Source organism: Apteryx mantelli, chromosome 4, assembly GCF_036417845.1.
Source record: "Apteryx mantelli isolate bAptMan1 chromosome 4, bAptMan1.hap1, whole genome shotgun sequence".
NCBI classification, from domain to species: Eukaryota; Metazoa; Chordata; class Aves; order Apterygiformes; family Apterygidae; genus Apteryx; species Apteryx mantelli.
The window spans coordinates 1,160,077-1,183,493 of NC_089981.1; the positions used below are offsets into that span (position 1 = coordinate 1,160,077).

Here is a 23,417-nt window from a genome sequence, read left to right on the forward strand (position 1 = left end):
AGTTCATTTTAAATAAGGTTGTTCAATTAGCTAATTTTGAAGCTGAAATTGAAATGTCATATAAACTAAATATGAGTTGAACTAAACCTGTTGTATTCAGGATTTTTTAACCTTTTTTTAAATTAAAAAAGAACCTTTCTTCTTGTTTTCCTTTTTTTGCTTAGAATTATGCACCATGCTTGAATGAAGAATGCAAATCGTTATATATAAATAACAGTGTTCTGCCAAATAAGCTATTTCTTAGAAAAATTTGTCTCGCTCTTATAGTAAGCACTCAGTCTTTTGTGGCCTCCCCTCTCCTCCAGAAGTAAGTTCTTTTACTGGTAGCGGCAGTAAATCCTAGGACCTGATGCAGCTGCCGAGTTACCATTAGACCCTCCTTCTATCCGGAGGGCCAGGTGCTCTTGGACATCCTGCTTCCAGTAGATCAGAGAACAGCAGTAGCCTGATTACAGCCATCCCATTCGAGCAGGACAGCGTGTATATAAATACTGAAGCTTTGTCCCATCCAGAACAGCTAGATCACTGATGACCTCATTTCCCTATAACGTGAGCCGGGTTCTTGTCTATGTGAAGTCCCCTTGACTCTCCTAGATCAGCATAAATAAGAATATGGTTTAGGACGCGTGCTGCCGGTGACGGAGAATAGGCTGCATGGTGTATATATATATTGGATCCTGCTGTTGTTGGTGTGCAATCATGTTCTCCTGCCTGACCCTATGGGCATACCTACCCTTTCGTTCTTTATTGCAGGCATCGCCTGGAGGAAGGGCAAGCCAGCAGCTGGACACGCCGACTCAAAGTATTTCTTTGCTGCACACGGACGAAAGACTCCCAGTCGGTAGGTACCGATGATCTTCCTTATCGGAGAGCAAGCTCCGTGTATAGCTGACGATACATGGAACTCAGCAGAGAGCAGCAGTGCGGGATTCCCACTGTCAAGCCTGGATGTGCGTCTTGTTTCCGTGTGGATGTTGTTTGAGACTTGGGCACACCGGTGAGCCTTAACGGTAGTGTATGCAGGAACTGGAAATGTCCTCCAAGAAGCAGCAAGCTGAGTACTTTCAGAAGGAACAGGCTTGAGGTTTTGCTGTACGCTTATTCATTCTCCTTCCTTCTAGCCAGAGTAGTCTTGCAGAAAAATGGCATTTGCCTAGAAGGGCACCTGGATCAGGTCTTCCATGCCTCGATACAAGCCAATGTTTCCCGCTAGATAAAGGTTTAACATCCCTGGAGAGCACAGCTGCCTTTTGGAAATGGCCAGTGTTAACCTTCTGATTTTGAATATTACAGGACTCTCTCTGGAGGGAATGTTAATAGCCCTGAAAAGCAATGCGTTCAGTTTTAAGCTCTTACTTCCGCTGAAGCTGTTTTTTACCTTGCTGCTGCAGTGAACTTTTAAGGGTTTTTTTTTGTTTGGTGGGTTGGGGTTTTGGGTTTTGTTGTTGTTTGTTTGTTTGTTTGTTTGTTTGTTTGTTTTGTTAAACCATGTTTAGACTCAGCACTTGACAGCACTTTTTGTGGTCAGCCTCACCGTTTCTCCTTTATCAGATAGGTCGCTTAAGCGGTTTTTCCTATTTTTTGCCTCAGTCTCAGAGGAAAAGCAGGAAAATATAAACCTGTCAGAATAGGCAAAAGAATGCTTCTAGACTGCTAACAGGCCAAAACTGCTACTTTATCCATAGATTCAAATGAAGATTGTTGCTTTGAAATTTTCATGTGCTACAGTCAGGGTTTTCCCATGCAGATATCTGTCCAACATACCAGGCTAAGGAGCTTGATTTTGCTTCCACAAAAGTTATCAGTATGTTTGTATCGAAGGCAGTGAGAGCAGGTTTGTGCCTTAGGGTGGTGTTCAACAGGACTCCTAATAAACTGCTGGAGAAGTGAATAATAAGGTGGCAAATTTTGCTGATGACTCGGTAGTATTTAGGTTGGTCAGAATTACGAGTATTTGAGAACTTCTCCTGAAGGACCAGGCAGAACCAGGGAATTGTTACCAATGATAGACGAAAGTCATAATACAGAAGGACGAAGTGATGCAGATCTGAAGAAATAGTTTAAATTACTTGCATACACTGATTGGTTCTGAATTAGTTACAACCTCTCAGGAAAAGAGCTAGGAGTTATCAAGGACAGCTCAAAAAAGACGTCTGTGCACAACAGTGGCCAAAGAACCTTAAAAGCTTCAGTAGAAGGGCACAGAAAATGATATGGAAAACACTAAGGGACCGACCACATCAGTGATATGTCCTCGCTAAATATAGCGTGATGTTTGGTCTCCTTAAAGATGCAGCAGAAAAAGGAGCAGACGGAAGGGATATGAACTTGTACAGGAAGAGAAATGAGACTGGGATATTAATCTCAACAGTGAAAGGTGTAATAAAATGAAGAGCTGTGTAAAATGATGGAGATCCAGGTGAAGCCTACCTGAACATTTGTGTTTATCGTGGAAGGCAAGATTAAAAGGAACTGTTGGCCAGTGTTGTGCAGTTATCCTCAGGATGCAGTTTCCAAAGTGTGAAGGGCTGCAGGAGTCGTAATAGTCCTTTTGTAGAAATCCAGCAGCGCGTGCTGGCACGCTGGTCCTCCTGATCACATGCTCCTGGAGAACCGGATGAAATGCCACCATGTTCCCAGGGAATTTCCCAGCCCCAACCTGTTGTCCCGCTGAGTAGTAGTAGTAGTCCAGGATTGCCAGCTTTTACAGGTCCTCTGCTAGAGCCGGTTGGGAAAACCCACCTGGAAAACTGAAGCGAAAGGCGCTTTGTGCAATGGCAGTTCAAAGAGCGATGTTCCCTTGGGGGTTACCTCCTGTTCCCCTGCTTGCCTGGGCTGCCTCACCAAAGAGGCGCTTTCCAGGTGCCCCGTTTTCCCTTCTCTCTGACCACACGACCAGGGTAGCCTTGCCCACGTGTCCAAAGACGTCTGTCCTGAGGGGGCAGCACGGGCACTGCAGCCTGGCTCAGGAGCCTTGAAAGGAGAACAGGGGCACCTCAAAGGGAAGCCCTGAGAGGCACCAGTGTTGCCCAGTTTCTGAACAATCTTCAAATTATTTCATTCAGGAACGCAAAATATTTCACTTTGTGTTAAGCTTTTTATTTATTTAAAACAAATTTTACATTCTGCAGTGAGTGTCTTTCTCCCTTTTTTTTTTTTTTTTTTTTCCCTTTCTAGTTCAGAATGAAAGCAGATACCAGAATCTCCAAGTTCCATGTGCTATAGGATTTCCATTTTACATTCAGCTTGAGCAATTTCCAGGTTCTTTTCTGTGAGAAAACAGAGTCTAACGTTGTGTGTCCTGGCATGGCAGTGTGTGGAATGAATGCATATGTAATGGATCAAAAATGAATCCATTGCTGCCTCTCCCAGGCTTCATGGAAAAAAACGTTCTAGCGGAGGATGATCATTCCTTTGGCTGGCAAATAAGATTCTGCAGAGTGGATGTGGCATCAGGGCAAGAATCTGCTGTTACGTGTTTGGAGTGACCTACACAGCGCTACGTCCCCGTAGGTTCTGCCAGGCCCCAGAGCCTCCAGGGTTTGTGGCAAAATGTCACAATCAATCCCACAATATAATATCGGGAGCTCCAGCAGAAACTCTTCCTTCCGAGCAAGAAATACACATTGAACTTTATGGCCTTCACTTTGATCAGACTATTAAGTGGTGTCATTATTTTGGGTTTACGGGAGTTTGTCATCTTTTACTTGGAGCCCTTTTGCATTTCCTGCACGTTCAAGAAACTGTGCTAGAATTTATGGGGTCAGCACTTTGAGGATAGTGCGGTTGTAATATTGTAGAAGAGGCTGGTGCCAGTCAATTTGCTCTTCAAAGGTATAGCTGTTATGGAAACCCGCAGTGTTGGCACCTGAAGCCCCATTCTTAATGATGATTCTGCTGGCTACTGCAGACAAGTGAAAAATGGCAGGAAATAATCTTGCACTCCAGGATTTTGTCAGAGAGAAGAATGTAGCTCATTTCCTCCAAGACTCTTCTAGGGAAAGAACAAATTTACTTTCTTGAAAACCTGTCAAAAGGGAGAGAGAGAGATATCCTGTCCTGAAGACCTTTCTTCTAGCACACAGCCCAGAGTTTGTCCAGACAGACTCCAGTCGCATGTACAGTCACATTTGTGACTTAAGGTGCTGAGTAAAGGATGCTATGAAAACAGGAGCTGAAAGGTCAGAATAAGGCTATGACAAACCTTCAGAGAAAAGGATGGGTGATGGCAACAGTCAAAATACGGACCATTTGTGTACTACAGCACTTGCTCAGTCCCACTTTTTGTTGGTCCAACCTCTGGGTCACCCTTGTCCTTAAGCTTGCTTGTCCAAGCAATGACCACGTGCTCTATCTCAGAGTCTATTCAGTCTCCATCCTTCCAAACCATTCTCATTTCAGGTCTTATGCTTTTTTTGTAGGACAGAGCCAAATGGAAAATAACATTGCTCCTCAAAACCTGCTTCCAGTTTATCACTCTGCTTTACAGCCTTTGTGTTCATCCTCTCTCAGGTCACTTCCACTTCTGTCCCTCTGCAATGTTTTTTTTTGGACTGGTCTCCTTCTCTGCTGGGAACTCTGCATTTAGTGGCTCAGAGATCCCCTTTTCCGAGTTTTCTTCTTCAAGGCCCTTTTGCTTGCATCTGGATGAGGCTGGGCATGGTTGAAGATAAACTTGGAAAAGCTTGATAACTCTGTCAATTCCTTCAGGACCAAGAGCTGCCACATGTAGCAGCTGTCTGTGGTGGTTAACTCTTTGAAGTCATGGAGCAAACAGGGTGATGGTGGGCAATAAACAGCTACAGCGACTATCCAGTGACAGGCTTCAAACAGTGCCCACTTTCTCTGTCATGTGCCTGGGACAGTGAGATCTGACTTAAGTATGGGGCAAATGATCCCAGGACTGAGTTACGGAATTAAAGAGGTTGTTAAGTAGGGCAGACTATGTGCTTTTCTTTTTTTCTGAATAACCTTTGTTCAAATGAAATTGCTTTTGAGGAGGAAGGACTCTGAGACGACACTGGATTGGAATTTGTGTTCAGTTGTCTGCTTACTCCCTCTTATTTGCAATACGGAGGTGAAAATAGTTCCTTTCTCTCCCTTTTTGTTTGTCTTTTCTATTTTGTTGTAGTGTTTGTCTGCTTGTCCACGCAGAAGCACCCAGCATAGTATAAGTTCAGTCTCAGCTGAGGCCTCTGAGTGTGACTATATAAAATAAATAAGATATATTAAAATGATTAGACCAGAAATGGTATTCCCTGAAGGAATCTCTTGGATGTTTTGGAGACAGAGCTACAGAAATGAGGCCATCACTGCCGCACTGATTCTCATTCTGTGTCCTGTTTTGAGGTTCCCCACAACCAAACTCCTCCTCCTAAACCCTTATCTCGCTGGATTTTTGCAGGACGCCTACTCTGAAATCGCCTACCTTTTTGCTGAGTTTTTTCGAGACCTTGACATCGTCCCATCTGACATCATTGCAGGCCTGGTTCTTCTGCGCCAACGGCAGCGGGCAAAACGCAATGCTGTGCTGGATGAGGTGGGTGGAGGGGGCACGTCGCTTTGCACCGAGGCGGTGGGTATCTCATTTGGCCTCTGACTTACCTGCTGCTCTTCTGTGACTCATGGTGTGAGAGCTACACATCTCTGCCCACCTTGTTTCTGTTGTGCGGTGGGCTATTGCCAGTCACTAAGCTGTGAAATAAAAATACCGACCTTTTCAAGCAACTTTTCTGAGGCTTGCAAAGGGTCCAGCTGACACTGAGTCAATCATGAAACCTGTCCTCTTTTCTAGGCAGGTGATGCATATGGATTGTGTTCTTGACCCCAAATGCGCCAACAGCCTTAAAGAAGGGGGCAGTTACTTGAAAGTGAATGGAGAGATTACTCCTCCCCCTTCTAGTTATGTAAAGACGACTCCATCATCTGGACGAAACTACGGGAGGAACTTTAGGGAAAAATTCCTAAATTTCCAAGCAGTTACTGGCATTGAGATTTGCAAATTGCCAACCCAGTAGAAGAGGTTATATTCAGAGGTGGGGTTCAGATGCCAGTGCTCAGATGAGGTAGAAATCAGAACCAGATCAGGAAACAGATCAAGATACTTGCAAGCTATCTTGTCCTGGGTTACATAGTGCTTTCTGTTTCTCAGGCATAAATTTTGTCTTGGTGGCATGGAGAAGAATTTTTATGTATGTTTGTGACTTACAGGCAAACAATGACATTTTAGCTTTTCTGTCTGGGATGCCAGTGACCAGGAACACAAAATATCTGGACCTGAAAAATGCGGTAAGTTACTGGACTGTGATCTTGTGAACTCACCATGCTTCCCCACGTAGCCTGTCATCTTTTTCTGTGTTTTCCCTTTTCCTCCTCTCTGCCCCTGCCTCTTTTCTGTAATAGTTAAAGAAATGAAGGATTATAACAGCAGATTATAATAACAATGCTAGCTCTCCTGGAGGCTTTTTTGGACTTCAGAGCACTTCTAAAGCGTTATTTGTCTCTGTCCTCCACTTTGAGGGAGGTAGTACTATTTCCCCTCAGAAGGGGAAAGGTAGCGTGAGGTTTCTCCAAAGCCAGAGGTATGAGTTCAGTGCTGCAGGAGTGTCATGCAGAGCTCCATATGGAGGTACCACCAGCAGCGCTCATGAAGCCTGACGTTCTGGGCTCCGTCTTGACTAGAGCAGGGAGCTGGAGTGCGATGGAGCCTTCCTCCCTGGCGCCGATTCTCTCGGCGGTTCTGAAAATGAAAATGGCTGTGGTCTGTTCTGTTCTGTGTAAATTAAGCCTGGCTTTTCTCCTGGCTCCATGTTGTCACTGCAGCCCTTCATTGGGCAAGCTTGTTTTCTTCCCCCTTGATTAGATGATAACTGCTGCAAGAGAGAGGCTGACCAAATCCAAGCCTCTCTGATCCGAGGTGATTCTGTGATTAACCTGCTTGTGGCTGTGCTCTACTGTGCTGCATTTAATGCTGACATCCTGCTTGCGTTCAGACTATCTCTTATTCTGAATAGGCGTATGTGGGGAGAGAGATCAACGTGGCTTATAGAAGACAGCACGGAGGCATATGGTCCCAGACTGGCTTAGTGGCTTTACAGTCTTCTCTCTGGGCATCTTATGGCCTGCAACTATGTGGAAGCAGTACGTTTAGGGAGCTCATCTTCTTGAGACTTAGACTAGTTTCTCCTCTCCTCAGCTAGGGTAGGGCAGAACAAAACCCACAGGGCATGGCCTTCCCTTGCAGAATGCTTTTTGGTATACAGAGGAGGATGTCTCCGTAACTGTTTTCTGGCTTTGTTAAGCTTGGCCCCTCCGCTCACAAAATTTGGCACAGCTGTTCTTAGGAGGGGGAGGATCTAGCTCAGTGTAACCAGCTTGCTCTCCAGTAGTGCCCTGGAAGTGCAGTCAGTGTCTGCTGTTCTGGTGGCGGTGAGAGAGAAGGATGACTTTCAGGAAAAAAAAAGGGCGCGCTTCTCTAACTGTGATGGGAAAAGGGAAATGGTAGAAAAACTCACCATCTAGAAGAGTATCAGGCCTTTAGTGAGTCTCTCGTCTCTTTCAGCAAGAGATGCAGCGGTATAAAGAGGTGTGTTACTACATGCTGTTTGCCCTGGCTGCCTATGGCTGGCCCATGTACCTGATGAGGAAGCCCACATGTGGACTCTGTCGCCTGGCCAGATCCTGCTCGTGAGTGGCTGTCCTGTCTGTTTGCTCTCCCTTCTCTTACTTTTTCCTTTTTCCCTTCTGTTTTTCACCCACTTTAGAATTCCACTCTTTTATCAGTTTGCTCTCTTTTCATCCCTCTTCTATTTTTCTCCTCCTTTTCTCCTCTGCTTTTTTCCTCTCTTTCTCCTTTTCCTTTCTCATTCTTTCTTTCCATCTCTCTTGCTCAGTCACTTTCCAAACCTTTCCTACTCCCATGTCTTTTTCCTCAGCCCTTCTTTCTTACAGTTGCTTATCTGCTTACCCTGTTAAATAAACTAGGCCATCTTATGCTCTCTCATCTCTGGTGCACTAAATATCATGCCAGTCCTGTACAGTTTGAACAGCCAGCAGAGAAAACTCATCTGGCATAAGACTATATTCACACTGAGTCGAAGTAGCTGCTTGGTGCTCAGTAATCAGATTTATCAGCAAACCCAGATATGCAGGGAGTTGGCATTTGGGTCTTTATTGGAGCATCAGCAAGACTTGGCTGCAGTTTGTGCTGTGTTCTCTCTGACTGATTGGGTTTTTTCTGCCATGCTATATATTGCTTACCTTGTGGTAGTAATACCATAGTTCAGTTCAGGATTGCACTGTCGTTTTAAATGTTTCCCTCCAGCCATCATAATTCTGTCACCAGATTCTGTTTGGGATCGAACTTTTTACAGTTAGATTCAGCACATAAGTTGCTTGTATATTGGGAAGAATATGTTACCTTTTGAGATGCTTTTATGTATGAAGTGTCTCATGTGGGAAGCAAAGAAAATTTAAGCTTCCTTTTCTGTTCTGGAATGATTCTAGAACTGTTTTGTTGTTTTGTTATAATTAATGCTAAAAAATAGATGTAGAGCTCAATAAATGCTAGCTGCTTTGTGTATTGAAGCAATTTAGGACCGTGCTATTAAGCATAGCATCCCCTGAGGAGAGATCCCAACCCCATCATGCAGTGATTACTTGGAGACTTATTGCACTGTAGCTCTCTCTGGTGCTCAGAAGGAAAACTGCAGCCCATCCCAGTGCCTTTTTTTGATGCTGAAACAAGTTTTGTGTCCTGTTTTGCGCAAGAACACCTAAAAGTGAGGGGAAATCGCTGGTGTTGAGATAAGGCCTGTGTGTGGCATGCAGGGTCTCTCCCACATTCCTCTCTTTTCCACAAAGCAATTTTCTTTTTACTTCTGCAGATGTTGCTGTCTCTGTCCCTCGCGTCCCCGCTATGCACCTAGTGTCACCATTGAGGAGGATAACTGCTGTGGCTGCAATGCCATTGCCATCCGGCGGCACTTCTTGGATGAGAACATGACCTCAGTGGACATTGTTTACACTTCTTGTCACGATGCGGTGAGGAGAGTCTGCAAGCCCTTTCGTATTTGGGGCACGTTCCTGTGGCCCCTCGTTACTGGGTCTGCGTGCTTTCAGGTGTAGTGGTGCAAAGAAGGTAACCTAAGCCTTTTCCTGACCCTGGAGCCCCTTCTCCAGTCTCTGCCAAGAAATTCTGCCCTTTGGACAGAAGTATTTGCTACTGCCAAAAATCAGAGCTCATTCAGTGCAGTCCTTCCCTCTAAGGCATAGTTTGTCATGCTGCTCTGCCTGCTTTTCCCTGAGTAGGAGAATAAGTAAGCTGGAATGCCTCACCAATGTGTTACAGTAGTGGATCTTTTCCAGGTTTATGAAACTCCTTTCTATGTTGCTGTGGATCATGATAAAAAGAAGGTGGTCATCAGTATCCGAGGAACTCTGTCTCCAAAAGTAAGTGCACTGTGTAGTGGCCTCAAATACCCTGGGCCCTTAGCAATCTCAATCTGAGACCTTCCTGACTTGCTCTTGGTGTTTGACCTGTTGTTCGAAACATGCTGAATTCTTTCTTCCAGGATGCCTTGACTGACCTAACTGGGGATGCAGAACGCCTTCCAGTTGAGGGTCACCATGGAACGTGGCTGGGACACAAAGTAAGTAGAAACCACTTCCTATTCTTATGTCTTGACTTTTTAAGTATAGACAAAAAAGACAAACAAACAAACAAAAAACTTTAGTAGTCTTAATTGCTTGAGGTGCTCTCAGGAAGGGTGTTATATGGTTGCAGTGAAATGGCTATAAGAGTAAAAACAATCCTTAAATTGCAACAGTTGAAACCACTATGTCTGTAATTAAAAAAAACCCAAACCACTAGACAATTAGTGAAAAAAGAACTGCAAAAGGAATTTGTAGAACCCTAGAACAAAAGTACTGTGGCGCTGAAGTTACTTTTTCTTCCAATGACCTTTTCAGAATTTGCCATGAAATCCTGACAGTGTGTTTAAGAAAAATCTGTTGCAATGGCATAGTCGTTGAACCTCATAAAAGGATAGGGGCAGGACTTGCATCTGTGTAATTAGACTGATGCTACGTGTCTGTCTTAGTGATCGGGACTGGGCTGACTAAATCAGTTTAGTACAGAGCTCACCTTTGCCCCAGTCCAGCAAAGTAACGACACACGTGCTGAGCTTTAAGATTATCAGGAATTTGACAGCCTGGGAAAGAAAAATAGAAACTGGAGGTTGCGTGTGTCCGAAGTTAGCGGTGGCTGGGAAACGCCGCCTCTCAGGGAAGCAAGAGGCTGCTGATCATCTGGTCAGGGTCCCTTCAGGGCAGCGCCTGGAGCTCCTAACTCAGTGGGAGCCATGAGCTGGGAGCTCCTGCTTCATTCCTGATGTCCTGCCCAAACGCCACCCCCCTCCTCCTCGGTGCTTTAATGTAAACTCTGCTTTATAAAGTGGAGTATTAGCAGCTGATAACCCCATGCTGAAATGCTTAGCTGGATACGAGCCTGATAACGAAGTGGTTCCCTTTGGGGGCGGGAGTGACCACTGAGACTCTCCGTTCTTTCTTGAAGGATTTTGATCTCGGACGGTCTTCCAGAAATGAGCCCTTTTTGGAAACAATGTTGTGTTCCTGCTGCTGTGATAATTAGTATCCCTTTTATATTTCCCCCCAAATGAATCAGTGTAGCAGTTAAGTGGTACATAGTAAGGAAACACAGATAAATGAGGCAGTATTTTATCACATAATTTATATTTAAATATGTAAACCTTTATTTCTTTTTAACAATTTTTAAGCGCTGTCAACTGTCAAAGCTCATGCCACTTGTTTTTGAACTAATTCCTTTAGTTCAAAATGCCTTTGCACAATCGTTATGATAAACAGTTTGTACGAAGTAAAAAAAGGTAAAAAGAAACCAAAGGAAAGTAATGGGAACCAGTTCTATTTTTAAATGTGTACAAAAACTAATAATAGATATTTGCAGAAGTTAAAGATTTTATTTTGATCTTTAAGTGGGAATATTCATATGCCAGTAATTTATCTGAAACATATTATCAGACCATTCCCTTTTGTTCTATACTGAGTTTTTATTTGGACTTTTCATTATTTCCTTTTCTATTGTTATTAGTATGCAGATATAGCTTTATTTTAAAGTATTTTCAAAATTAATCATTAGACAATAATGTACTGTTGATTCCTGGGGGAGACTAATGGAGATAATAGAATTTTAAAATGTCTGTCTTAATGCATTTTTAATGTCCATAAGTCAATTTTAATACAAAAATAAATGAAATGTTTTGCTAGCACTTGCATTTAATTTGGAGAAAAGTACTTGGCCATTTGGGAGCTTCCTGTAAGTTGTTTGATTTTTATTATTTTTCATGCTGATTCTGTCCTGCATACCCAGCAAGCTGAAATCGCCTGTTAACTCCACCTGCGGAGCCAGCCTGTCATTCTGCTTCCTGCGGTGTTGATCAGACATTCTGCAAATTAAAACTCTTGGTGTTTACATTACATGAGCCAACTTATCGCTCCACCACTACTACAGCTGGAAATGTTGGAGTGTTTGGGTTACCGTTAATGCCTCAGTTAACGTTTATTAGGTCTGTGAGCTATTTGGGGCCATAAAGCATAACTGTAACTAAGGTTTATGGGTTGGTATGCCTAAAAACAGGGGACTGTCACAATTTGGAGGGGAAATTAACTACAAAAAAAAAAAATCTTAGCCTCCCTGTTTTTAAAAAAAAATCCACTGATATTTATAACAAAGTTAATTTAAAAATAATTACAAGTCCAGGCCCTAAATCCATACTTAATTCTATTGAACTTGTACAGAACTAAACTACTAAAATGATGATGTAATGGAGGCTTATGTTGCGGCGGTGGGCCAGCCAAAGTGACGGCAAGCAGCTGCTAAAAGGGTGCCCTGAAAGCTTGAAAGCTCAGCCGTGATAACAGCTTTCACCCATTTGATAGAAGCTAGTACTAGCAATAACTTTTAATAACTTTTTTTTTTATTATCTCTGCCAAATAGAGCCCTCTGTGGGTATTCACACCTGTGTGCAAGGAAGCCTGAAGACTTTCCATGCTGGAGAGAACTGAAGTGATATTATACAAAAAGAATGCTTTGTTTTTCAAATATTGCAGAGAAGTTTTGTGCCTTAAAACTGCAAAGCAATACAGAATATTTCCTTCTCCCTTTCCATAGATCTCCAATCCCTCTGGTCATCTACATGTGAGGTTTTAAAATTAAGTCCAGATTTTTTTTTTTTCTTTTGAAATTTATAAAACAGTATCCACTTTAACAGAGAGCGGAAGTGCAACTTTGCAGTGATGAAACTCTGATTCCATGATTTTAAAATCACTGTTTATATTATAGTGTATTATCATTATCAAGGTCTAACAGTCCGTTGCTAAACATTACCATGGATTCAGGTCATGCTTTACAAAAATAGGATTCTAAATCCATGTTAGAAATTTATATAAGTAGTCTACCGTTCGTTTTTTATTAGAGTTGGAAATGGAGACTGTTCTAAATGCAGCTGAAGCCAACTGGCTACTGAAAGGTCTGAGCACAGACATGAAATATTATGACATCTGCTTTTTGATAGTGATGATAGCATTACAAATGTCCCGTTTACAGGCTCAGCAAAATCACCTGTGTTCTGCTGTTTTTCTTCAGTGGTCAGATTGGCTTGATAATATGTTTGATATCGAAGACTTTGAAAATCACCCATTTCTTTCCTTTTTGTGAGGATCGTGAATTCCTTTTATGTCTGAGATTAAACAGTGCTCAGTAATGTTCATTTTGTATTTAAATGTTTTCATGGAAAGGCATAATTGAAAATAGCAGAGTAGATAAACTTTCCTGTTTTTTGGCCAGCCCAGGCAGCGTGAATTATTTGAAGTCTGAATTGAGCAAATTGGAAGTAGCTGGTTTCTGTTTACCCATGTTTATCCTGGATTACATTACTGTTTTTCAGCCTTTGCAGTTCAGGCTTTCCTACCACTGAATTAAACTATAACAAAGGGGTAACCAAGAATTTATGCAACAGACCAAATTCTAGTGCTTGTTTATAACAGAGACCAACTGCATCTGTAATCAGTGTACTTAGACTGAGAATCTTCAAATGCAGCAGACACCAGAGAGATGATAGATGTTTAAAACCAGACTATCAGTTCCTTTCCCATCTTCTAGCAGTTCTTAGTTTCTGTCAAAGAAAAGCCTCCAGTAATTTGCAACTAATGTCTTTGGACAGCTGAGTCCACTTAATCTGCTGCCTTCTCCAGTTACCAGTAACTCCTTCCTCTACAGATAGTTCTGCCATTTTTTCCCTCCAGTAGGGTCTTGGTGTTTGTAGTGGTTCTCTGTAAACTTGTTAGGCTAGTTCATGTTTTCATTCATAGATTTAAATGAAAGTGTAGAGTTTTGTAGTTAAGACACTGACACTGCCAGAAATCAAAGTTCTCTGCTCTACCACAGCTCTCAGCATGAGCTGAACTACCAGATACACAACATTATGTTTAAGAAGTGATTTTTTTTTTTATTTTTTTTCCCCCCAGACTATACAGTGAGTCCAGGAATAGGGCCTTTGAGTATTGTCATAACTTTAGAACTATTGTTACTCCCAAATAGTTCATGGCTCTGCTAATAAGTGAGCCAAGACGTGTGCCTGATGGAGTCGGTATTCTTGCTCAACCGTGACGCATGCTGTGTGGCGCTCTGTAGCTTGCGTAGCATAGCGTTCAGGTAGTATGGTGCCTGTTGGTTTAGGCCTGATATGCAGCTGTTCACATTCTGTTCTCTGTCTTCATGTCTGTCTTCAGGGAATGGTGCTCTCTGCTGAGTACATTAAGAAGAAATTGGAACAAGAGATGGTGCTTTCTCAAGCCTTTGGACGAGACCTGGTGAACATTAGTTTTCTTCTATCCTTGCAAGCTATACAGAAGATGAGATTTCCCTAAACCACTGGTGTTAAAACTTCATCTCCATGTTCCTCAATCTGTTGTACTAATTTCTCAAAGCTTCCTTCCAATTCCTATCTCTCTTGATTGCCAGGGGGACAACTAGTTACTTATTCCTCCAAGGCTTTTTTATTTTGAAGCCTTCTACCCAAAAGTCCTGTGGAGCTGTTGAGTTTGTTCTCAGGCAAAGCTAAAACAAGTCCCATCTGGTGGCAATGGTGTTTTAGGGAACACTAAAAACAAATCAATAGGAACTAAAATCCCTTATCTGTAGAGACTCTCTTTGGAGACAGTAATGGGATTCCATGCTGACTGTGTGTCTGTATTTCTTGTGATGGAGAGAGCTATAGGAGAACCCAAGAGAGATGTTCTGAAGAAGCTTACCTTAGCATGTGTGTCAGTAGTAGTACAGTCTATGCCTGGTTGGAGAAGGCTTTTCTGAACGGACTGGTTTCCCGCTGTCAGACAGCTGTCATCTTCTCGTGCCTGAAGAATGCCTTAACCTGAGCAGTGCCTATAGGAAATTAGCAATAACAGAAGGGAGAGAGAAAAGGATAAGGGGGATGAATGGCTTAATTGCTCCCTGAAACTTAAGTGTCTTAAGTTAACACTGAAGTGTCTGCCTTGTAATGTTGGGTAGATGTACAGAGAGATGCATAGACATCTGACTTCTTTATATGGTGCTTTATTCCTCTCTGCCCAGAAAATGAAAACTGGTCTTGTTGAGTGAGCTGTTACTCAGGGGGAATTTTTCCTGATGTGCTCTAGAGCTCAATTGCTACCTGACTGGCAAGGATATAGTGACATAGCTCTATACTTTGCTTGTCTTCTGTGTGTGCTAGTACATATCACGTGTTCTGTTCAAAGCTAGCATTACATATGGTTGGGCCAATTTTTAATTGCTGTGGAATAGTGTAACTAACTGGACCTGATCCACACAAGGATGGAGAGAGAGCTCAGTTAATAGGACATGGAGAAACAGGCTTTTGTGCAGAAAATGAAATATTGTCTGAAACTCAGAAAGAGAAACTCAGAAAGATCCAAAGTAGCGGAATGAACAGGGCGTAAATGCTGTCCCAGGTCATACCAAAGGTTCATCTAGCTCAGTACATTGTTTCTGACCGTTGCGAGCAGCAGATGTTCAGGAAAAAAGAATAACAAGTGAGGTTTATATAGTGTAATTCTCCCCTGGTGTTCACATCACTGACTGTAATAGGTGTCATAGTGACTTAGAGGTGCCTTGAGAAGAAAAACAACACAATGATAGAACTTTCATTCATGTAATTTGGTCTTTTATTCTATGTTTGATTTCTCATCATATGCAGAGATTCAATTATGGCCACCGTTGTGATGACCTGAGGTCTTGGAGTGTGATGATTCTCTATCCCTATATAAAACCTATAGGGTGCTGGCACTGCTCTGTGATCTTGCAGAGAAACAAGACTCAGGCTTCTGAAACATTGTTTTAGTAAACTTCTAGGGTTTGAGCCATGCCTAACACTCCAGCCTCTGATTATCAAGAACAGTACTAAACTTCAGAGATTAGCGTTGTCCCTGAATTAGTTAAGTCTGCTGACTGTTGCGAACATCTAGACTTCAGATGATTACTGTTCAAACTGCAAGTTAAGATTTCTGTTTTTCAGCATGCCCAAGGAATGAAATTAATGAGAGCAAATCATCATTTCCAGAATAAAGGAGAGCTCAGATTTGTGAACCTGGACTCAGGTTTTATCAGAAGGCTTTCATATCTGAGGAGGAGCAAAAGGCATATATCAATTCCCAAATAACCCAAACAGTTTGAGGACACATCTCCTCCCCCTCCCCCCACTTTTTTTTCTTTCTTTCTTTCTTTCTTTCTTTCTTTCTTTCAGGAAAGACCTAATAGGTTAAAAACTGACAGATGGAGATGTGGGAGAGACTTCCAAAAGAGAATGAGTTCCAGTGTCCCTTCAGAACATGTGGGGCTATTGCGGAGCAGGAACTGAATGTGCTTGGGCTGCCCCTGTGGCATAGACTAGCCAGTGTAAATCAGAACTCTGCTCCCATTTCAGAATTTAACATACTATCACTGGTTTCCATTGGTTGAGAAGTTGGTTAGCAGGAGTGTGGAGTGCTAATGTATAGGGAAAAACTCAGCAGCTCGGGGGAAGGGACCGATTTTGGGGTTTGTTGTGGAGTTTTCTTTCAGTCTGATCTTAATTTCTTGTTTTGTTTTTTGTTTTCAGGGCAGAGGGACAAAACACTATGGCCTGATTGTGGTTGGTCATTCTCTAGGGGCTGGCACAGCTGCCATCCTGTCCTTCCTCTTGCGTCCACAGTACCCGTCACTGAAGTGCTTTGCATATTCTCCCCCAGGTGGGCTGCTGAGGTAGGTGTTGGTACAGGAGGTCTGATGAGGGAGGGTGTGTAGTGGTAGCAGGATCAGATCCTGTTTATGATGTTTTCTTGGATAGTCAAAGACGGTCTCTGCCTTGAGGAGCATATAGGAAAAGAGAGTGACAGGTTGTAGGAGCTGAGGGCTGTTGGCGGCCTTTGCTCTGTGTTGTAGTCTGGAGCTTAGGTTATGATGGCAGACGGCCACTCTCCCAAATATTCAGGTTTGTGACTCAGTCATCTGGCTAAAGCTCTAATTTTACCCTGATTAGTGGAAAATGCAAGTTGAGAGGCTGGAAGTGAACAGGGTGTGATTTCCTTCCTTATTGTTCTCTGCACAGTGCCAGTGTGTCCTCTCCCCATCCACTGTGAATAGAATACAGAATAGGAGATGTTTGACCAAAAATAGATGTCTGCATCAGATCTAGTTGTTTGGACTCCTTTTGCAGCTGACAGAAAGAAATAGGCACTTCCAGGGTGTGATTTCTCTCATCCTGAAGTGGATGCCTAACATAGGTCAGATGGACTGTGCTTCTCTGGTGTTTGTTTCTCTCCTTTGGCTGTAGGAGGAATCTAGGGTGACTACCTCAGATATGTCTGCAGAGAGGTAAAGTGAATTCCTCCTGTAAATTTGAACAGACCTGCCAGTTAAGTTAATTCCATAGCAGCCAAGTAAAAACATCCCTCTTGACCGCCATGGAGTGACATAAAGTCTTTCTAGTCATGACAGACACCGTGGGGGCACTTGAAAGCAGCTATGTGTTGCGAGAAGCCCCTTGTGATAGCTACTGCATCGTGCTCCTGCACCAGCCAGGGGATTTTAACCATCCTGCTAATGAATCTGGACATTAGCATGCCCTGTTATGATAGCAATTCCCAGTCATCTGTTGCTCTAGAAGAGTTGTTCTGCAGAATGTTCCCTTAGAGTTTTATAGCTTTCTGTTCAGAGCTTCCCCTCCTGAGATCCCTGGATAGCTCATGCCAAGCTGTGCTGTGTCACCTCAACTGTCTCAGAGTTCAAGGAGGTGCCTCTGACTGCCACACATCTCATCTTTATTGCACTGTATGTCATTCCCAGGATCATCTCTAGGTCAGTGATGCTGGCCTCTACCTGTGGTGGCTCTTCAGAGGAAGGTCTCTAGGAAGGTAGCTGTCTGGTGAAGAACCAGATCATAGGGTGGAAGCCGTAATTCCCTCTCATCTTGGTGCTAAGGTTGCTGCAGAAAGTGGCCATCTTAGTTCTACAGTATCTTTTTAGAGTAGTCTCAGGAGCATGTAGTATTCTTTTCTTCCTTCTTTTCTTGTGTCCTGGCCATTCCCAAACTATAGGAAAATCACTATGAGGCATAGAGTTCCTTTTCCAAGTATATTCAGAGCCATATGCAAGGAAGGAAGAAAGGAAGGAAGGAGCTATTCTAGCTGTAGGAAGGGTCCACTATACCATTAAGGAGTAACGTTTCTTGGGGCATGGGATGTGAATTTCAGCCTTGCCTTAACAGGGTGCAAGTCCCAAAGGCTTTGAGCAGTTTAGATTGTTTGTTTGATCAGGTTCAAGTCTGGGAGTCTCTCAGAGGCCAGTGACAGAAATTGGGAATGGAGTGCAGTTTGCTGCCAGTGAAACCGTTTGCTTCCTCTTGGTCCTGTTTCTCTTCCAGCGAGGATGCCATGGAGTATTCAAAAGAGTTTGTGACCGCAGTCGTGCTTGGCAAAGATCTAGTGCCCAGGCAAGTTCAGAAGCCTCTGAATTCCTTGACAAGTCACCTGTTTCCTCTCAGAAACCCTCAGATCATCTCTCTCTCCAGTTTCCTCATTTACCTGTCCTTGTGTGCTTCTTACTTGTCTCCCTAGTTACCTGTATTGCTGTATCTTTTATGTAGACACCTATATTGGTGTTTCACACACCTTTGTGTGAGCATATCCCTCCCCTGTCTCTCAGTTGCCTGTATGAAAGAAAAAGGTGAATATCCTTTCTCTATAAATATATGCATTGCAGTATCTGACATGTCTGTACCATCTCCCTGGTTGCCTGTGTTACATCAGCTTTCTTCACCCTCTGCCCCAAACTAGTTATGCTGTCAGCTCATATTTTATACTGTTTGTCCCTGATTACCTGTTCCATATCATCTCTCATCTCTGAACCAGCTCCCTAATTTCTTGTGTCTTGACATTTCTCACCTCTCATCACCTCCCAGGATACGTTCCCCTGAATGGGGCATTGGACTAGGAGCCAGGCAACCTGGGTTTTATTTTCACCTCTGCCTTGTTGTGTGATCTCAGATAAATGGTGCCATTTCTTAGGCATGTAGAGTTCAGTGGAGGAAAAGTACTACAGTACTACTTGAGTATGCCTGTTGGTAACCTGTAGGACAAAACCTTGTCCATCGAGTAATCTGTTTAGTGGTGTCATATAGCTCTGCACCATCTTCCTGGTTTATTTGTTCTGTGGCATCCTATACTTGAATCATTTCCTGCTTGCTTGTTTCTGTGATTGCACCCCTGTATCATCTCCCTCTTTATCTGTTCATTGACCTCTCTCGTACCTGTGTTCACTACTCTGATTGTGTTACTGCATTTCATACTTGTTTATTGTTGCATTGGTTTCCTGTGACCTCTTTTCCCTGGTGATGTCACACCTCATCTCTGAAGCCATCTGCATTATGGCGTTGTTGCATTCTTGTAGTATCTCTTGTAGCATAGTTCCTTGTTCTTCCATGCTGTGTGTCCTTACTATCCTCTGTTACCTGTCAGCAGTTCCCTGTCCAGCCGTTGTAAACGCTTCTTCCTCTCTCTTTCAGGATTGGTCTCTCACAGCTAGAGGGGTTTCGCCGTCAGCTACTTGATGTTCTTCAGAGAAGTAACAAACCAAAGGTAAGAATGAAGATGAACAAACACCTGAACGTAAGTCCCTGAACAGCGATGGTAAATTTTCTTAGTGTCACAGCAATACTGCAGACTTCTCTGGCCCCCAGGTCTCCTCAGGTCCACTGTGACTACTGTCTAGGTAACTGTAGGAGTGATGGCAAGAGCTGGAAGGCAGCTAGAGAAGTCAGAGCTTAGGGCCATACTCTGCAGCCCAATGATCGTAGTTCTGTGTGATGATTCTGGTTCACATGCTGTAAGTTCAGTGTCACAGGCCTAAAACAACTGAGCAGGCAATTCTCCCACCTGAGCTTGTTTTGAAGTCTGTGCTCCAGCTGTAGCTTTTTCTTGTCGGTAACAAATGGTAACAGTCTTGGAAGTACAGCAATTGTGAGTTTATATAGGCACAGCTGTGTGCTGTCTGGATAGTGTTGTTCTAGGATAAGCAGCTTGTTAACATTTCCGAGATAGGTATGTAAAGTTGTTACTGCTCAGGCTTCTTGACTGTCGCATTGAGACAGAAAAGCCGTAAGATTTTAAGATTTTCAGGGGTAAAATATTATAAAAATGATCTGTAGAGGGAGAAAAGTGAGCTTACATTTATTTTTCTTGTTAGCATTTTATGTTTTTTTTTTTTTGTGGTTTGACTTAGGGGCTTTTGGTGGGTTTTTGTTTTTTGGGATTTGTTTTAGTGCGTAAAGAAGGGCCTAAAGGGAATTTTTGTCTGGTTATGTTCTATAGTCTGTTGCTTATTTTTAAACATCAAAAATTCAGATTTCGTCTACTTTGTTTATTTTGGAAGATTTGGTAAGTTATCATTTGGGGGACAAAAATGTCCTTGCTCTAGATCCCTAACTCTAAGAAAGCTTCCAGCAAAAAGAGGAAAGACAAGATTTTGCTGTTTTTAAGGTTAAAATTGGGGGAGGAAAGGAGGAAGAAACAACTTTTCTTTCTGGGCAGAGTTATCTCTCTCTTAGGGTACATGATTAAGGAACCAAGGGCACAAGCCCCATTCTCTTCAGGTATTCAGTTTAAATAAACCTACCGAACAGTCTCTGGTGAGATGGTTTGCTTTCCTCTGAATCCTTCCCTTTTCTCCATTTTGTCCCTCCCCGTTCTTGTGTTGGACAGTGGCGAATCATCGTGGGTGCTACAAAGTGCATACCAAAGTCAGAGCTCCCTGAAGAGACGGAAGAGAATTCGGTAACCAGTAATCGCCTCTGGACCCATCCCAGTGATCTAACTATTGCCCTGTCTGCAAGCACACCACTCTACCCACCTGGCCGCATCATCCACGTGGTACACAATCATCCTGCAGAGCAATGCTGGTGAGTGCGTGCAGAGTTGTGAAGCCAGTCCGTGGATGGGGATGAAAATTTACTTTTGGAAAAGACTCCCCAGTAGATGACTCCATCTGTGAGGGAGTTGATTTTTTTCCCACTGTCCTATGGTGACTATGTCTGTGCTGTGAGGATGGGAAGATACTCATATCACTGGTGCAGACTTCTGGAGCAATGGCAGTAGCATGTGTACCGTAATATCTCCTTTCTCTCTTTTTCCTCTTGTTGCTTTTTCTGTCTCTGTAACCTCTTGTTTCTCACTTTTGCATGCCAAAATACTGGCCTGCTCTTTCATCCCTTGCTCCCCATTTTCCCCTCTGTTTGGATCCCAACTCCTCTTCTAGTTGCTGTGAGCAAGAGGATCCCACTTACTTTGCTATCTGGGGTGACAATAAGGCATTTAATGAAGTGATCATCTCACCAGCGATGTTGCATGAACACCTCCCATATGTGGTCATGGAAGGGCTCAACAAGGTAACACTGAGAATTAGGGTCAAGGGGTTGGGAGGGGTCATTCAGTGGGACAACATGGTCTTTGACTTGAATGCACGAGAAGTCATGGTTTGGTCAGGAAAGGCTTGGCATGACAGTACTGATGAGACGAGTTTATAGTTGCAAATGGACAAGGGGTGTGGTGATTTAAGCATATGAGCTGGTTAGGCTTCTCAGTGCCAAGCAAAAGCTCTGCATGTGTGTTGGAAAGTCAGGAAGCCTCCCTGGTGGGGTCCAGTTTTATTAATTCTTACTGCAAAAGCACTTAGATGCCCTAACTAAAACTGGTGCCTTGTCACAGGCCTTCATGAACACAAAATAGGTGGTCTTTGCCCAACAGAGCTGGCTATTTAAACACCTAATACCATTTATTTTGTGGAGAGGGGGAGAAGACTGTGCTCTGGACCAGTCTTGCACAAGCTATTAGTGTCAAATTTAATGAGATCTGGAAATTGAATGTAGATCTTCATCCCAATACCAGTGTCCTAAACTAGGCCCCCTTTCCAAATATCATGCCACAGTTATGTGAGGTTGGGGTGGTGTTTGGTTCCTTCTCTCAGAACCTGCTCGTTCCAGGTTGTGCTTCAGGTGGAATCTAGTGAGTTGTGATAGAACTAGACATCTGTTTGTGCGGCAGCAGGGCTGGAGGGGGCTTTCAAAAGTCTTACAGCCTGCTGCTGCAGCCCTTCTGTTACACCGCGGGGTGATTAAGCTTATGTATTAAGCTTGCAGAATGTCTAAGCCATGCAGCTCTGCCACGTAGATTTAGTCAAGACTCTGTCCTGCTGGGGTCTTGAGGCTGCTTCTGGCAGCATCTTTGGTCACCTTTCCAATGCTGATTTCCCAGTAGGGCATTCTGACAGGGTAGATGGTGTCAAAGTTAGTCAGTATAATCCTTTATTTCAAGATCTTGCTCCGTGCTTGCAGAAGGCATTGATAAGAAACAAATGGGCAAATTTAGCAGTTTCATGAAAGTCCTGAGCTGAGAACAGCAAAACTGCTATCTCCAGTAAAGCGCTACTGTTCCTTTGCTCACTTTGAATAGGTCCTGGAGAATTACAACAAGGGGAAAACAGCTTTACTTTCTGCAGCCAAAGTAATGGTGAGTCCTACAGAAGTGGATCTAACGCCAGAGTTGATCTTCCAGAGTCAACCCTTGCCTAGCGGACCCTCAGTACAGATTGGAACTGGAGCCGTAACAGTGGACAGAAGGAACAGCAGTATTAAGTAAGGATATATCTTTGATTTCTTAAGAGGCTTACTGGCTCTGGGTGTGGGTCCTCTTCCTCTTGGGGCATTGCAATCAACATTTGTGGGAGGGACAGATCCAAGGCCTGCCTGTGTGGGACTTTTACTTAGCTTCAGTATGTCTTGGCCATGTTAGAGGAAAAAAGAACCTTTGTCTTGCTGAAGAATACGTTGATGCAGCAAGGTCAGGAGGACCTAGAAGAGAAAGTATGGAAACCTTCTTTTCCATTTATCAAGACTACTAGGATTTTCCCTGAAACCACAAAACCAAAGCTTGCAGTCTTGCAGCGAAATCTCCATTTTCCTGTGTGAATTATGTGCTCAAAGATACCCTGTGGGGTGATTCTCAAAAGCAGCAGATGCCCTAAGCTTACCAGGAAATATGCGCACTTAATGCTTCTTTATGATATGTGACTTGTGGAATATTATAAACAGGAGAATCTGGGAACGTAGATACAGGTGTCTGGGCCAGCAGTATGGGACAAGAATGAAGGCAATGTCAGTGTGAGGGGAAAGCGACTGGTGTTCCGTTTGTGAAGGACAAGAGCCGGAAGCTCAGTCCAGTGGAAAGCAAGCAAGGGAGAAAGGCATGTTCTGAAAGTGTTCCTGCAGGGGTTATTTTATGAAAGCTAGACCACTGGCCAGTGAGCAGTGACATAAATATGCTGGCAAAGACCATAAGGTGGAGGCTGGGTAGTACATCTAGCGGATATACAAAGAATTGGTGTGAGGAAGAGCTCGTTCTTTCTAGTAGATGTAAACAGCTCTCCTCTCCAAATGGCAGAACTCCTTGCACGTTTTCAGATAATGTTTGAGGTAGTGAAGGAGACCACAGATTTGCAAGAGGCAGAGAAAATAGATATAAAAGTATGGACAAAGATATGTTTCAAAGTTGTAAGATAGAGCACATGACTTTCAGTACAGAAGTGCGCAATATAAGGCAAATTTACAGACAGAACAGGTGTGAGAAGATGAGAAGGAAGATGGTCCATAGCTGGAGATGGCAAATGGGATTCATGGGTGGAAACAGAAGATGACACTGTGGTGAGAGGCTTGTTTCTTTGCGAGGGAATCTCTTCTGCTTTGGAGATTTTGGGTAAAGAGACTGAAAGAGAAGCTGTGCAGTGTCTGAGTAGGATG

At 43.3% G+C, this 23,417-nt stretch overlaps 1 protein-coding gene across 1 annotated transcript in view; it reads left to right on the plus strand.

Moving 5' to 3' along the window:
* Positions 1-23,417, plus strand: part of DAGLA (diacylglycerol lipase alpha) — a 38,240-nt gene that overhangs the window by 9,193 nt on the left and 5,630 nt on the right. The window contains exons 6-19 of the mRNA XM_067295376.1: positions 754-841; positions 5,405-5,539; positions 6,211-6,288; positions 7,562-7,686; positions 8,886-9,042; positions 9,367-9,450; positions 9,573-9,650; positions 13,828-13,908; positions 16,191-16,333; positions 17,994-18,062; positions 19,134-19,206; positions 20,329-20,525; positions 20,882-21,011; positions 22,075-22,256. Coding sequence (XP_067151477.1) covers positions 754-841; positions 5,405-5,539; positions 6,211-6,288; positions 7,562-7,686; positions 8,886-9,042; positions 9,367-9,450; positions 9,573-9,650; positions 13,828-13,908; positions 16,191-16,333; positions 17,994-18,062; positions 19,134-19,206; positions 20,329-20,525; positions 20,882-21,011; positions 22,075-22,256 — 1,620 coding nt within the window. The remainder of the gene's footprint in view (positions 1-753; positions 842-5,404; positions 5,540-6,210; positions 6,289-7,561; positions 7,687-8,885; positions 9,043-9,366; positions 9,451-9,572; positions 9,651-13,827; positions 13,909-16,190; positions 16,334-17,993; positions 18,063-19,133; positions 19,207-20,328; positions 20,526-20,881; positions 21,012-22,074; positions 22,257-23,417) is intronic.